The sequence below is a fragment of the Penaeus vannamei genome, chromosome 23 (genome assembly GCF_042767895.1).
Source record: "Penaeus vannamei isolate JL-2024 chromosome 23, ASM4276789v1, whole genome shotgun sequence".
NCBI lineage: Eukaryota > Metazoa > Arthropoda > Malacostraca > Decapoda > Penaeidae > Penaeus > Penaeus vannamei.
Window position 1 is genome coordinate 1,208,760 of NC_091571.1, and position 15,585 is coordinate 1,224,344.

The 15,585-nt window shown below is 37.7% G+C and overlaps 1 protein-coding gene across 1 annotated transcript in view; it reads right to left on the minus strand.

The window, feature by feature from the left end:
- Nucleotides 1-9,267: 9,267 nt before the first annotated feature.
- Nucleotides 9,268-15,585, minus strand: part of LOC113816309 (uncharacterized) — a 43,532-nt gene continuing 37,214 nt past the window's right edge. The window contains exons 6-11 of the mRNA XM_070137583.1: nucleotides 14,121-14,177; nucleotides 12,222-12,366; nucleotides 11,721-11,880; nucleotides 10,848-10,948; nucleotides 10,489-10,753; nucleotides 9,268-10,220 (exon numbers count right to left, since the gene is read on the minus strand). Coding sequence (XP_069993684.1) covers nucleotides 10,030-10,220; nucleotides 10,489-10,753; nucleotides 10,848-10,948; nucleotides 11,721-11,880; nucleotides 12,222-12,366; nucleotides 14,121-14,177 — 919 coding nt within the window. The 3' untranslated portion in view covers nucleotides 9,268-10,029. The remainder of the gene's footprint in view (nucleotides 10,221-10,488; nucleotides 10,754-10,847; nucleotides 10,949-11,720; nucleotides 11,881-12,221; nucleotides 12,367-14,120; nucleotides 14,178-15,585) is intronic.

Below are 15,585 nucleotides of genomic sequence, written 5' to 3' on the forward strand. Positions count from 1 at the left end.
CACATACACGCACACGCACACGCACACACACTTATGCACACACACGCACACACACAGGACACACACACATACACATATAGGCGTACATACATACTTATATACGTACATACGTATATACTTACATACATACATACATACATATACACTTACATGCATCCATACATATACACATACATATTTACGTACTTACACACATTTATATTTATATACACATTTATAAAAAAAGAAAATCTAGGTATTCAATTATAATTGGTAATAGTTAATCTGATATGTAAATGTGGAAGATATTGAAAGGAACACCTATCATTAGATGTGTCTGCAGTATATGAAACATTTGAAACTGAATAAGATATTGTTATATTTGATGTTTAAGTAATAAAATGTGCCAAATATCTCCCTTTTGTCATGTATAATATAATATTATTGTATGAAACCACATACATTTGTTATCAGTATCTTTGTTACTGGGCAGTGATTGTTGGTATGTTGTTAAGATTACATTGTTGTGCTAAGACTAACATTATGGCATAGAAAGTTTCACAGTTATGAGGTACCTATCGAGTTTGCAAGGTGGTTTGTTTACAGTATCTCCATAAAAAAAATGTACTATAGGTAAAACTGGTTGTACACATTTATATTGCTAAAGGAGAAGGACATACTGGATATGTGTGAGCAACTGTTATCAGAACATTGACTGCTTGATAGTGATATCCAGAACATGTAAGTTTATTTATTAATCACTGCCTCTGGATAAGTCTCAGAACCTGTATATACACAAGTACAACAGTTGCAGCATGTATAGATGAAGTTAAAAGGGTCTTTGTCAATATTCTTGACAGTCATTTTGGAAATAAAGTATGACTTTGAATACATCTGTTTCTTGAGTTTGAATTTGGAGTAGTTATATTTCTCAGTCAATTTTCTTTGGAATTATGCTTATTTATCTTGAGAGGGTATAATGTTTTGGTGTGCGCCATGCTTTTGATGGGTTATGTAAGAACATGCTCTTTCATGAGATATGTGAATATAGTAATTTTTTTGGATTTGAAAAGCAACAAGGGTGACATAAAGTGAAGGATGGAAACGTAATGGTGAGCTTGCCATGACTTCAGATTTCAGCTAAAGCAAATCAGCCAAGTGCAGTATAGGAGGCAGTTATGTTCAGTTTTGATGAAAAACATCTTTATAATTTTTGTCTGAAGTTTTCAGGATTTGTTATGTCATCTTCAGGATATATGCTAAAAGTCATTTTAACAAAGATCATGCCTCTGCAGTTTTTTTTTACTTCACGTTACAAAATCTACCTTGTGTCATCACTTAAATGGTGTCCCTTATCTTTTCTCTTACTTTTAGTGTTGTTTTTAGTCAGGTACATTGCATCATATTTGTTTTTTGTGTAGATTAAATCCTTTCTTTAAAAAGGATATATCATGTGAGTTATTATGATTTTTAACAAGAACATATATATGTATATATATTTTTGGAGGCTTTGAAGAAATGATTGTATTTTTCTTTTTTTTTCTTTTTTTTTACTTTTCTATAAAAAGATATGATGTTTTAGAGGAGGATGTACAGAACAGCACTATGTAACATAGGAAGAAGTATACATATGGAATTTTATATGATTTGGCCTCTGATTTGCAAATTGATGTTTCACTTCACATAAATTTTGATTAACACTTCATGTTAATTAGGTCATACAGCAAGCATAATTTTTTATTATTAATGATACTGTAAAAAGCATTGGCTAAAATGTTATATAATTGTTTGTAGCATTTTATGTTGCTCTCTGAAATTATTATCAATATATATATATATTTATATATATATGTATATATATATATATATATATATATATATATATATATATATATATATATATATATATATATATATATGCATATATATATATACACACATACCACACCACACCACACCACACCACACCACACCACACCACACCACACCACACCACACCACACCACACCACACCACACACACCACACCACACACACCACACCACACACACCACACACACCACACCACAGACACACACACCACACCACAGACACACACACCACACCACAGACACACACACCACAGACACACACACCACACACACCACACACACCACACGCACACGCACACGCACACACACCACAGACACACACACGCACGCACGCACGCACGCACCACACACACACACACACACACACAAACTACACCACACACACCACACACACACACACACACACACACACACACACACACACACACACACACACACACACACACACACACACACACACACACACACACACACACACACACACACACACACACACACACACACACACACACACACACACACACACACACACACACACACACACATTTTAAAAGGGAAGGCTTAAACAGTGTGTACACAAGCCCATATGTAAGTCAGCTCAGAGAAAACTATGCATCTCCAGCAGTGAGAATACAGGAAAAGGATGCAGTTGATTGACGTGTTGGATGGTTTTCGCCTACGTTTTTGATTCTCTCTCTCTCTCTCTCGCTCTCTCGCTCGCTCGCTCTCGCTCTCTCTCGCTCTCTCTCTCTCTCTCTCTCTGTCTGTCTCTGTCTCTCTCTCTCTCTCTCTCTCCTCATTTTTCTTCTTTATTTTATTTATTTTTTTATTTATTTATTATTATTATTTTTCACTTGTTTTGCTAAATATTTCTTGATCATCCATCATTTAAACTGTTATTGATTGTGTTGAGGGAATTAAAGCAGCTGTGTATATTGGAGGAGAATTTTTTTTCTAATTGAACCCAAAATAGAGTCTTTTTAAAATAAAAGTGTATTTTCTGTTTATTTTCCTTAAAATATTATTCTTTTATCATATTAAGTGGAGGATTAGGTATATATGTGTCATATCACATGTTTTTCTTTTTATCTATTTATCTTCTATTACAATTTATAAGTCTGCCTCTCTGTCTGTCAATCAGTTATTCATCTCAATCTATTTTTCTGTCTAGCTTGCTATCAAGTTAGTTGTCCATTTATCTATCTGCCTATATGTTTATGCATGTATGTATTTTCTATCCATTTATTTCCTCTTTAGCATTTACCTTTTTCCTGTATTTTCTCCTGATTTCTCTGGTCTACAGAAATCAGACATCTAGCTATCTGTCCTCCTCACCCATTTCAGTACACATGTTTACACTGATGGCTCTATATCCCTCTATGGCGCTGGTTACGCTGTACTGTTTCCTTCTCGTATATTCAACTTTCCCTTCTGTCCCAAGTCCAGTGCCCTTATAACAAAGCTGTACTGTGTTCAGCGCATGTCCTCCCTTACTTCTTTCCTCCTCTTTCTCTATTGTTACTTAATCCTGTAACTCCATAAGATTCAGGACTGGCTGTTCTAATTGTGAATGCACCACAAGTCTGTCAGGTTTTGATGGGTGCCCAGCCATGTTGGGATCCCCAGCAATGAGCAGGCAGATGCCTTAGCATGCTCTGCTACTATATCCACACCAACCCCATTTATCATCTGTTCAAGCCACTGATCATTATCCTTACTGCAAGGCTTTCATCTCTGCCCACTGGGAGTCCTTCGGGTGAGTTCTTCACGCACTCTTATCTCCTGCCACATTCTAAGCCACCCTTGTGTTCCTTCCCATGCAATATTTCTCTTTCAGTTACACCCTTTGTCCTGTCCACACTCTATCTCGTTTGACAATGTGTTCTCCTCCCTAAGATACATAGATACCCTTTCCCCTTTTGCAATTAATCACCCTATACCCAAACCCCTCTTTTCAATACAGTACTATTGAGAGTATTGTATGTGTAACACTCTTAATCATTAACTCATTAAGTCAGTCCTGCCTCTTTACTGTTTTGGCTACTATGCCATCCTATAGTGATACATAACCTTTGATGTCTAGCACATTTGTTTGCTTTTAATGATTAACTATTGAACATGTATGTATGTATGTTTCTATATATCTGATCTATGTTATCTGTCTGTCTATCTATCTACATACTGTATATAGTTGTATAATTTATATTTATTCATATCTATTTTCCTGTTCTCTTAATTTTATTCATATCTATTTTCCTGTTCTCTTAATTTTATTCATATCTATTTTCCTGTTCTCTTAATTTTATTCATATCTATTTTCCTATTCACTTAATTTAGGAAGAATGTATGTTTTGGAAGGAGGTATAAGCTTATTATTGAATTCATAAGAAATACAAAATATATTGAATGCAAATGACCAAAGAAAGTTAAAAAGAAATAATTAAATAAAAATACCAAGAAAGGGTAGAGGAGAATGTATGTAATTACAGATAATAAATATTACCTATTGTCTTAGTAGCAGAATTGAATTATTTATTTTTATTTAGATTTACATTACCATAATTTTCCCTGCATAGCAAAACATGCTGCTGTGTGTATAATATGGTAGATAACTTGCTATGCTCAGACTAAATTTCAATCTTGAGTACATGGAGATCCAATCCAGAAGGATTCTAAAAATGGTGACGAACCATTTCATAAATCAGGTACAGTGGCTTTTCTTCCGTAATCTTTTCCTACTTATCAGTGAATTCCAAGAACTTACGTATATCAGCCAAAAAGAAAACTAAACCTACTTCATTCTACCTATCCAAATTTTACGAGGATGATAAATAATTCCATCTGTACCATTTCATTTAAGAGTGATGGACTAAGATCGGCATTTACAGTGTCTACAAATTTGCTAATTTTCTGCTTACCAGGAATCCATATAAATGTATGATTTTATGCACTTTTATTAAGCATGCAATTTCTTTACCTTTATCTACAAGTTTTAAGGTGTAGGGATGTTAGTTTCAAGGTATAAGTTATCACAGTTGAAACATCCTATTTTCACACAGAGTAAGACGATATTATGACAGAACAGAATAACAGGCAATGGAAGGATGTGAATTATTTTTTTCTGTAAAGAGATCTCTTAATGGAGAAGCAAAGCAAACTTTTAAAATATGTTATGGGAACTGTGTAAATTAGAAGGAATTATTATACCGCCTAACTACTGATTATTTATAAAAATCAAACTGAAGATGGCACACTAAATTTCTACACATTCTTTTCGGCAATTTTTTAGTACACTAGTTGGTAGTATTCTATGCATTCCAAGAGATATATACTCAATTTGCTTGTCACTTTCTTACTTTATATTCTCATTTATTCAAAGAAAAGAATAGTTCTTACAGAAAATTTTATTTATGATCATACATTCTTTTATTGCGGAGAATGTCACAGTTTGATGTCCCATTCTTTTCCACTTGAGATTCAGCTGGACTGCGAAGAATTTTTCTCTTCTGGATTTTATACAGATACATAATTGTGGGTGAAATGTGAGACTTCCTGAAACATGAGTCTTTTGTAGTGTTTTGATACATGTGTGGTTTGGAGTTTGAATGATAAATTCCTGTAGAAAAACAAGAGCAATGCAGTAAATAAATGTTATTTAACAGGTGTGTGTTTGTATTTAATGACACTGGATCACACGTAACTGTTAAGTATGAACACAAATGAAAAAAAAGTTTCTGGTAACAGAAAAGAAAATAGATTTTTATTTCCTACAATACTGGATACTTGTCAAAGCCCTTACAGTAGTAGTTTATGAATACAAAGTACCTCTTTGTTATCAGGCTATGATATCATAAATAAGAAAATAAATTAAAGGTAATTTTATCTCTACACTTTAGTAGCTAGATGTCTGATCAACCGAGGGGCTTGGAATCTTTTAATAGGCTCTGCTAATATTTTAGGGTTGCTGAAAAGACTTATAATGAAAAAATGCATTTGAGCTTAAACAAATATTTTTATATGTATTCTGTATAAAAAAAATATATATATTATATTAAAATCAGATATTTTCAAAGGTGAACTTAAATTTGATACATAAAAGATCATAATGTCATCGTACAAGGACAAGTCATACATAAGAACATTGTAAGAAACTTTGTAATTGTGTGATACATTTCCAGAGAACATGGCCACAGTTATCGTTAACTTCGCCTCTGCTAAACAGAAGACTTTTTTGTTGTTGTTTGTGTGTATTTGTGTCTGTCTGTGTTTATGGTTTACAGTTAGGTTAAAACAAATAAATGTGCTAGGCATCAAAGGTCATGTAGCGCTATGATAAAGTATTATGGCAAAAAGGGTAAAAAGGAGGGAACGTTTAGGATAAAATGTGGTAAATGTCAAAGGTTGTTGAGCAGTACAGGATAGTAGTAAAAAGGGTAAAGATGGGAGAGCGATGGAGTACGGCAGGGCTTTGTAAAAGGGGAAGGGGTCAAGGGCCTGGGGTGATTTGGCCAAATGGAGAATATTTATGTTTGAGGAATGAAGAGGAAAACTGTAAAAAAAAAAAAAAAAAAAAAAAAAAAGCCATAATGAAACAATCGACGGCTAATATGGGTAGAATTGGTCATTGGATAAGGAGGAAAAGAATCCAGGGAATGAGATGAGGGAACCGGGGAAGGTGGTGAAGTATCGGGAAGAATGTCAGGAGAGGAAGGATCCGGAGAAGAATCACATGAGCAAACAGGTGGGAACGGTAGGGATAACATGGGGGAAGAAGAGGGAATGATGCATATGGAGGAGAAAACTGGGTGTGTTGGGAAAGAGCAGGAGGAAGAGCACTAGGCGGAACTTCAGGAGGAAAATGGATACCAGCAATTACTTTAAATGTAAAAGGAATAAGAATGGAGGGTGGTTGAACAAGTGGAGAGATCCCTTGGGTCATGTTTTGGAGGTTTTGGATGTCAAGAATTTTTGAGGGGGAAGTCTGAAAAAAGGGTTTTCTTATGAGAAGAGGGGACAGATGTCCGAGGAGCAGAAGGAAGTGTGGGCATAGGAGAGAAGATGGAGTAGAACGTTTAGATTGCCTGATGCGACAGGTAGAGTGAGAAGGAGGGGCAAGCATTGGGAAAGTGGTTGGGATTGGAGTATCTGGATTTTGACTGTGGGAAAGGGGGAGTAGACGTAGTATAATAAGGGACTGACATAGAAGGGTGAGATGCTGAGACAATTTGAGAAAATAGAAGGAGAGCGGAGCGAAAGACAGCTTTAGAGTAGGTTAAGAGAGAATATCCGCGTCTATGTACTTCCGTCTGGTCTCAATCACAGTGAAGTATAGTTTGAATCTTAGAACTACCTCACATTCGAGCTTATAGGCACGGCAGCTCCTATGAAATACGTTATGAGAGCCATCACAACTGACACACGTACGTGACTGAGCAGAACATTTTGAACGGTCATGACCAGGTTGGCCACATAGAGGGCAATGGCCTGTGGAGCAACAATATTTGACTGGGTGGGCAAAACACCAATATTTCTGACAGTAGGGAAGGGGTCGATATAATCGGACAGGGCAAGACACTCCACCAATAGAAACTTCATGGGAGAGGTCATGTCTACGGAAGTTAATTGGCAATATTGGAGTTGGACTTTGGTTTCTGGGACGAATAGTGTAGCACTGTACTGCCACTGCATCCAAGACGACGAGGTAAGCGAGCAGGTCGTTTTCACAGTCTGACCAGTCCTTGTCACATGACAATCAGCCGGGAGACAGAAACAGTACAGTTATTAAGGGAGGCCGTTCAGGACTGGCAAAGCCACTTTTTAATTATTTTACCACGGCTCTCGTGACGAAGAAGAGAAGGAAAAAGGAGAGGGGGAGAAGAAAAGGCAATGCAAAATTAGTTGAGGCGAGGGCTGAGGTCCAACATAGGGGTGGTCCTTTACAAAGGGCCTCAGTCCCCTTCTCCAAAGCCTTCCCCAATGATAACAGCATGGGTTGGGGGGCTTTGGTTTGCGGGATCATTCACAATGGACTAGATTTTGATGGAGAACCAGATCTGCAAAAGATTCAAGGAGGAATTTAAGGATTCGCCAGTGCTATTTGTCAAAGAAAATTGGGTACTCAGAAATATTTCTTTAAAAAACTTGTAATAGACACATTTTACGAAATGGGTTTGGGTCGTTAGCCAATGGATACCTGTGCTCTTTGAATGCTTCCTAATCCGACAAAAAATAGTGTCAGAAATGATCATGCATTCAGTTTTTGTTGCAAACTGCAAAGTAAATGTATTATGATTTTCTAAAGGGAAGCAACATGCGTTAATTTATTTTCCCAGATATTTACTTACACTGAAGTAGTGATCTTTAAAAAAATCTGCTATCACAAGAGTCTTATATATATTCAAGACGTAGCCACATGTGCTTCTACATGCATACGTAATTTCAAGGTTGATAAGATTTGGTAGGCTAAAAAGGAAAATAAATGGCAAGTTTGTGACAGGTTTATTTCAGTCTACCGTTATAAAGAGGTTGGTGTCAACAATCCCGGTTTCTTTTATAACTCATAAGTTCTGTATGTTCAGCAAATGCTCATTTTATCATACTGTTGCTATGTCCAGTTGAAACAACTTCTAGTTTCATAAGAAATTGAATATTTGAGAGAGAGAAAGAGAAAAAGAAAGAGAGAGAAAGAGAAAAAGAAAGAGAGAGAAAGAGAAAAAGAGAGAGAGAATGAGAAAAAGAGAAAGAGAAAAAGACAGAGAGAAAGAGAAAAAGACAGAGAAAGGGAGAAAGAAAAAGAGAAAGAAAGAGAAAAAAGAGAGAAAGAGAAAAAGAAAGAAAAAGAGAGAGAAAAGAAAAAGAGAGAGAAAGAGAAAAAGAAAGAGAGAAAGAGAAAAAAAGAGAGAATGAGAAAAAGAGAGAAAGAGAAAGAGAAAAAGAAAGAGAGAGAAAGAGAAAAAGAAAGAGAGAGAAAGAGAAAAAGAAAGAGAGAGAAAGAGAAAAAGAAAGAGAGAGAAAGAGAAAAAGAGAGAGAAAGAGAAAAAGACAGAGAGAAAGAGAAAAAGAAAAAGAAAGAAAAAGAGAGAGAGAAAAAGAAAGAAAGAGAGAAAAAGAAAAAGAGAGAGAAAGAAAAAGGAAGAGAGAAAGAAAGAAAGAAAGGGAAACAAAAAGAAAGAAAGAGAAAGAGAACAAGAAAGAAAAAGAGAACAAGAAAGAAAGATACAGAGAACAAGAAATAAAGAAAGAGAAAAAGAACAAGAAAGAGAAAATAAAAATAAAGAGAAAGAGAAAAAGAAAGAGAAAGAGAAAAAAGAAAGAAAGAGAAAAAGAAAGAAAGAAAAAAAGAGAGAAAGAAAAAGAAAAAAAGAGAAAGAAAAAGAGAGAGAGAGAAAGAGAAAAAGAAAGAGAGAGAAAGAGAAAGAGAAAAAGAAAGAGAGAGAGAGAGAGATAAACCCACAAACCACTAGACAAAAACAGAATGACTTTACTCTTTACTTCAAACCAATACTACTATACTCTCTTTCTAACATTTCCGTCCGAGTAAGACCAATTTACTCTTAAATATATAAGAAATGTATGAATATGATAATGTTTGTAGCATTATCCTCACGCATGCTAGATTCGAACTCTCACTCAGCTGCAAAAGTGAGTGAGTTCGTATCCCTTCAACGGGATGATAATTAGAATATATTTTATATGTAATTTGAATTATTAATCTAAAAAAAAAAGAGAGAATGCTTCGTGGTACATTCTCCTTAAGATAGATTCAGGTATATCAATAGTTAGGACAGAAAAAAACTGATTAAGAGTGAAGACCGATCTCCATAATTAATTTACGCTCGTTCTCCTCATCCCTGAATTATCTTTAAGCATCTTTACGAATATCGGAAAAAGGGAATTAGAAAAGATGCAGAGAAGAGAACGAGGAAAGAAGGAGAATGAGAGAAAACAAATATATCGACATAATCTTCCACAAACAAGAGTGAAATATAAATTAAGTAAAAAAATAAAAAATCTTAATGATAACAATAAGACACACACACGCAAAGAATGCAAATAAAGGCCCCCTCAAAAATAAATAAATAAAATCAGTAAAACAAACAAATAAATAAACAGAATGATGATAAAATTCAAAAATAAAACCATAACGGTCGCGCAGTCGCCAACCTGTCCGAAGTTTGTACTCAATACGCTCCCTTCTCCTGGAAGTGAAGGTCTTGGAGGCTGGCGACGAAGTACTCAAGGTTGACCTCGCCGTAGCTCGGGTCAGTGGCCGACGAGATGGCCGAGGTCAACGACGCCTCCGAGATGTTGAGGTTGTAGACGAGGTTGTAGGTGGAGGCCACGTGGCGAACCTCCTCCGGTGGCATGTACCCTGTGGGAGGGTTTGAGGGAGAGGTTGAAAGCGTATATTTAATTTTTTTCGGTAAGTATATTCGGCTTCAGGTTTCGTTTCAAAATCAAACTGAATATACATGTACTGATGAATGTGTGTGTGCGTGTATGCGTTCGTGTTTGTACCCGTGTCCGTATACGAGTATGTGTGCGTGTGCGTGTGTCTGTCAGTCTGCCCGTGTGTCTGTTCACATGACCCCGCCCAAACCCGACGCCCCCAAATCCCTTCTGGAGGCCTCGTGCCGTACCCGACTGATCGTGGTCGGCCCCGTACACGGCCTGGGCGAGGTGCGTATAGTCCTCACTCCACTTGTGCATGTTGAAGGGCTCCTGGTCTTCCTCCTCCTCCTCCTCCTCCAGCGCCTCCCCCGGGCCTACAGGAGAATTCGCAGGCTGGAAGGGCGTCGGGGAGGGGGCCAGGGAGGGGGCGCGGGAGACCGACCCTGGAGCCTCAGCCTGGCCCTCGATGAAGCCTTCGTCAGGTAGGTAGTCCGTCTTCGCTGGCAACTGTTGCTGTTGGATAGATTATAATAAAAATCATGATAAAAAATATATATATAATCATCATTATCATCATCACACCACCATCCCCATCCCCATCACCTACCAGCGGAAGGGTCGGCGCCCCCCACGAGGGCTGCAAAGACGCCTGACTCTGGAAGGTCGACCCCCGCCCTCCTCTCGCCACCGGGGGTTCGTATCTGCTGCCTGCAATAAAGGCGATATTTGCAAGGAATTTGGAATAGTTTGAGAGCGAACGTAAAATTGCAATAAAGGTGATGTTTGCAAGATTTTTTTAGGAAGAATTTGAGAGCGAACGTAAAATATGGGAAATTAAGATGTAAATGTATATCTGAATAATTTGAGAGCGAGCGTTAAAGAGTGGGAAATGTGGGAAATTGAGATTATATATATCTAAGTGGGTAAGCAGGATAGTAAGGTAGGGAAAAGGAGGAGGAGGAGGAGGAGGAAGAAAAGAAGAAGAATAGAAGGAATAAGACGAAAAAGGGGAGAAGGAGAAAGAGAAAAGAAAAAAAAGAACAACAACAACCAAATGCGGAAGAAAAAGAAGAAAAGTACAACAAAACAACGAAATAGAAAAAAAACACCGAAGAATATGAATAATAAAAAAGAAAAGAAAAAAATAACGATAAAAAAGAAAGCAAAGAGAAGAGAACATAAAAAACGAAAGAAAATGGAAGAAAGAAAAAAAAAAACATTAAAAAAACACACAAAAAAGACATAACACAAAAAAAAAGAAAAAAAAACATACAAACAAAAAAACGAAAGAAAATGGAAGAAAGAAAAAAAAGACATTAAACAACACACAAAAAAGACATAACACAAAAACGAAAAGAGAGAAAAAAAAAACATACAAACAAAAAATACGAAAGAAAAAGAGAGAGAGAAAAAAAAAAAAAAAACGAAAGAAAAAGAGACATTACCAACCCACAGCCATACACACAATACCCATCCCTACCTATCATGATACCATGGGCTTCGGGCTTGACTTTGGTGAGATAGTTCATGAGGGCCTCGATCTTGTGCATGCCGGCGCCCGTGCGGTCCGTGGCCAGCATGAGGCGGGCGAGCAGGTCAGGGGGCAGGTCGACGTTGCACCGCTGCAGGGCGGTTTTGACCTGCGTCGGGAAAGAGGTTCCATTTAGATATATAGTTTTTATTACTTTATATATATATATATATATATATATATATATATATATATATATTTTTTTTTTTTTTTTTTTTTTTTTTTTGGGGGGGTGTAGATTTTTTTTATCGTATTAGTAGTTTATGAAAACTTTTTTTTTTTTTACTTTCTTAATTTCTTTCTTGTATCTCTCTCTCTCTCTCTCTCTCTCTCTCTCTCTCTCTCTCTCTCTCTCTCTCTCTCTCTCTCTCTCTCTCTCTCTCTCTCTATCTATCCCTCTATCTATATCTCTCCCTCTCTCCTTCTCTCTCTCTCTCTTTGACCTCTGACCTGTTCCCCGGAGAGGAAGTCATTCCGGTCACGATCCAGGTCATACATCGTCCGCCTCAGGTCAGCCATGTTGACCTGCTTGTCCGCAAGTTGGCGTTCCAGGTCGATGATAAGCTTCGCCTCGTCCCGATCGCTGAAAAGGACTCTGTTGGGTAGAAAAAAAAACGAACATGGTGATAAAGATTATTAAGGTTTATCGTGTGGGTTCGTTTGTAAGAATGGTAGTTAAGGTGGTTCGATGTTATTGGTGTGGGTGTTGAGTGTGTTCGGGTTTCGAACGATTGAGATGAATTTGTTCGAGATTATTTAAACGTCGTGCATCGATTCGAACAAGGCGGCCAATTGTCGAACAAGAACTAGTGAACATTCTCGACGTATAATTTTTTTTTCTTTCAAATCATTCAATCATGCGGACACAGAGCATGCACGAATAAAAAAAGAAAAGGAAAAATATATTCTACCACGCGGATATAGAACACACGCGAATGAAACCAAAAATGTTAAATAAATAGAGAAAATAAAATAGACACGTGCCCTCAGGTCTGGAACATGTACATATATTGTTTTATTCCTAAGAATTCCTTATCCAATTTGCTTCAATCTGCATGCCGTCGAGAGGTCGTTAAGCCAGGCAGGTAAATTACAGGTGATCGATGGCATTAAAATCACAAAGGTTGGCGGAATAATTTGAATTCCGCGAGGGGAAAAAATGACGGTTATTACGAACGTCTTGTCATGTTTTTTTCTCTAAATATGATCTCTCTATTTTCTCTAATATTTGTACGTGATATTGACTTTCATGGAAATAATAATAATAATAATGATGAAAACAATAATGAAATAATAATAATAATAATAATAATAACAATAATATTAATAGCATCAATAATAGTGATATTAATAAAAACAATAATGATAGTGATAATAACGATAACGATAATGGCAATAAATATTTTAATAGTATTTCATTGTAAGCTTATCCGTAATTTTGAAAATAAAAATGCTTAACTTTTGCTTGACAGTTACGGACACAGACAGACGTTGACAGCTGACAAGACGATAGACTATATATTACACAACGATCTTCAAAAAATGACTTTATTAGGCGAGAGAAGGACAAAAAAGTCGGTCTGTGGGAGGCCGCCTTAGAGGTTGTAGGCCTACTTGATATGGTGGGATTCAATTTCGGTGTTAATAAAATGGAACTTTTTTATTAATCGTTTTCATCGTGGGAATAAACGTGATAAGTTGTATGTCGTATTGATGCGAGTGAGTCATTCTACGGAATATGACATTTCAGTGAGTGAGTGAGTGAGTGAGTGAGTGAGTGAGTGAGAGAGAGTGAGAGAGTGAGAGAGTGAGAGAGTGAGTGAGAGAGTGAGAGAGTGAGAGAGTGAGAGAGAGAGAGAGAGAGAGAGAGAGAGAGAGGGAGAGAGAGAGAGAGAGAGAGAGAGAGAGAGAGAGAGAGAGAGAGAGAGAGAGAGAGAGAGAGAGAGATTGAAAACTAAATGCTGACAATTTATCAGACCTATATGTCGGTTAGAAAATGTAGATCAACCTAAAAATGTGAAAAAAATGTGTCAGACAGTATATGAACACACACACAGGTGTGTATGTGTGTGTATATATATATATATATATATATATATATATATATATATATATATATATATATATATATATATATATAAATATATATATATATATAAAGACACACACACATCTATATATACACATAAATATATATATATATGTATATACACACACACACACGCACGTGTACGTGCGTGTGTGTATGTGAAGCACAACCACAGTAAGATATCAAGACAGAAACAGAAAGCAGTGAGGCAAAACGAAGCCTTCTTTTCTGGCTTCTCACGAGCGACAAAAGCCACCCACTTGTTCCTGAGGTTAACCAGGCGCTGCTGCTGCTGCTGCTGGCCGGACTTCTTCGGTCTGCGGGAAGAAGGAATCTGATTTAATGGGGAGGTTGAAGGTTTTTTTTTCTTAGTTCTAAACAAGAGGTTACGAAGGTTAAGTTAAAGTTTTGTTTTCATTTTATCAGCTATGTAGTTATGTAATTGGTTGAGATACTTTGTTACTTGCCATGAAATGTGCATGATGCATGGTGTGTATATATATATATATATATATATATATATATATATATATATATATATATATATATATATATATATATATATATATATATATCTTATTTATTTATTTATTTTTCTTCTTTTTTTCTTTCTTTCTTTTTTCCTTTTTTTTCTTTCTTTCCTTACATTTATTTATTTTTCTCTTAACCATATTGTTCGATTTATAGTGGCTATTAATAGTCCTCACTTACTCTATCCCTCAAATCTTTACCTTGTACCTTCCCTAACCCCTCAGTTCCCCCACTCCCCCCCCTTCTTACCCTTCCCCTCCTCCCCCTCCTCCCCCACCTCTTCCCCCTCCTTCTTACCCCTCCCCCTCCTCTCCCCTACCTTTTACCCCCCACCCCCCTCTCCCCCCACTTGTGAATAGTCATATTCGGAATTCTATCAAGGACAAGGTAGCGAGACCGTGTTTATTGATCCAGAAAGTCACAGGTAAGAGGGGGGGGGGGGCGGGGAGGGGGGGGGGGAGGATTTTGGTAGAGGGTTTGGGTTAAGGAGGAATGGGATAGGTGGGGGAGGAGTGGGGGAGGGGGAGAGGAGAGAGGGATGGGGTGGGGGGAGAGGAGCGGGTGAGGGCGAGGGGGAGGTGGGTAGAGGAGGGGGAGGGGGTGGGGGAGGGGGTGGGGGGAGAGGAGAGGGGGAGGGGGTTAGAGGAGGGGTAGGGGGTGAGAGGAGGGGGAGGTGGGGAGAGGAGGAGGGAGGTGGGTAGAGGAGGGGGAGGGTGAGGGGAAGGGGTGGGAGGAGGGGGTGAGGGGAAGGGGTGGGAGGAGGAGGTGAGGGAGGTCGAGGGGAGGATGGAGAGAGGGAGGGAGTGAGGGGTATGTTGGGTAAGGGGGTGAGGATGAAGGGATAATTAGGTAAGAGGGTCTACGGCAGGTTAGTAGAAGGAGGGAAAGGGCGAAAGGGGGGGGGGGTCTTCCTTATTTATTTATGTCTACCTATGCTTACTGTCTTGCGTTTTAGCTAATGAAGTATTTGTTTTTATTCTCCCATTCTACTCTCTCTCTCTCTCTCTCTCTCTCTCTCTCTCTCTCTCTCTCTCTCTCTCTCTCTCTCTCTCTGTCTGTCTGTCTGTCTGTCTGTCTGTCTGTCTGTCTGTCTGTCTGTCTGTCTGTCTGTCTGTCTGTCTGTCTCTCTTTACAACATTCATATAATTTTGGTCTATTGTAATTCTCTCTATAGTAGCTCACATTGAACAGTTA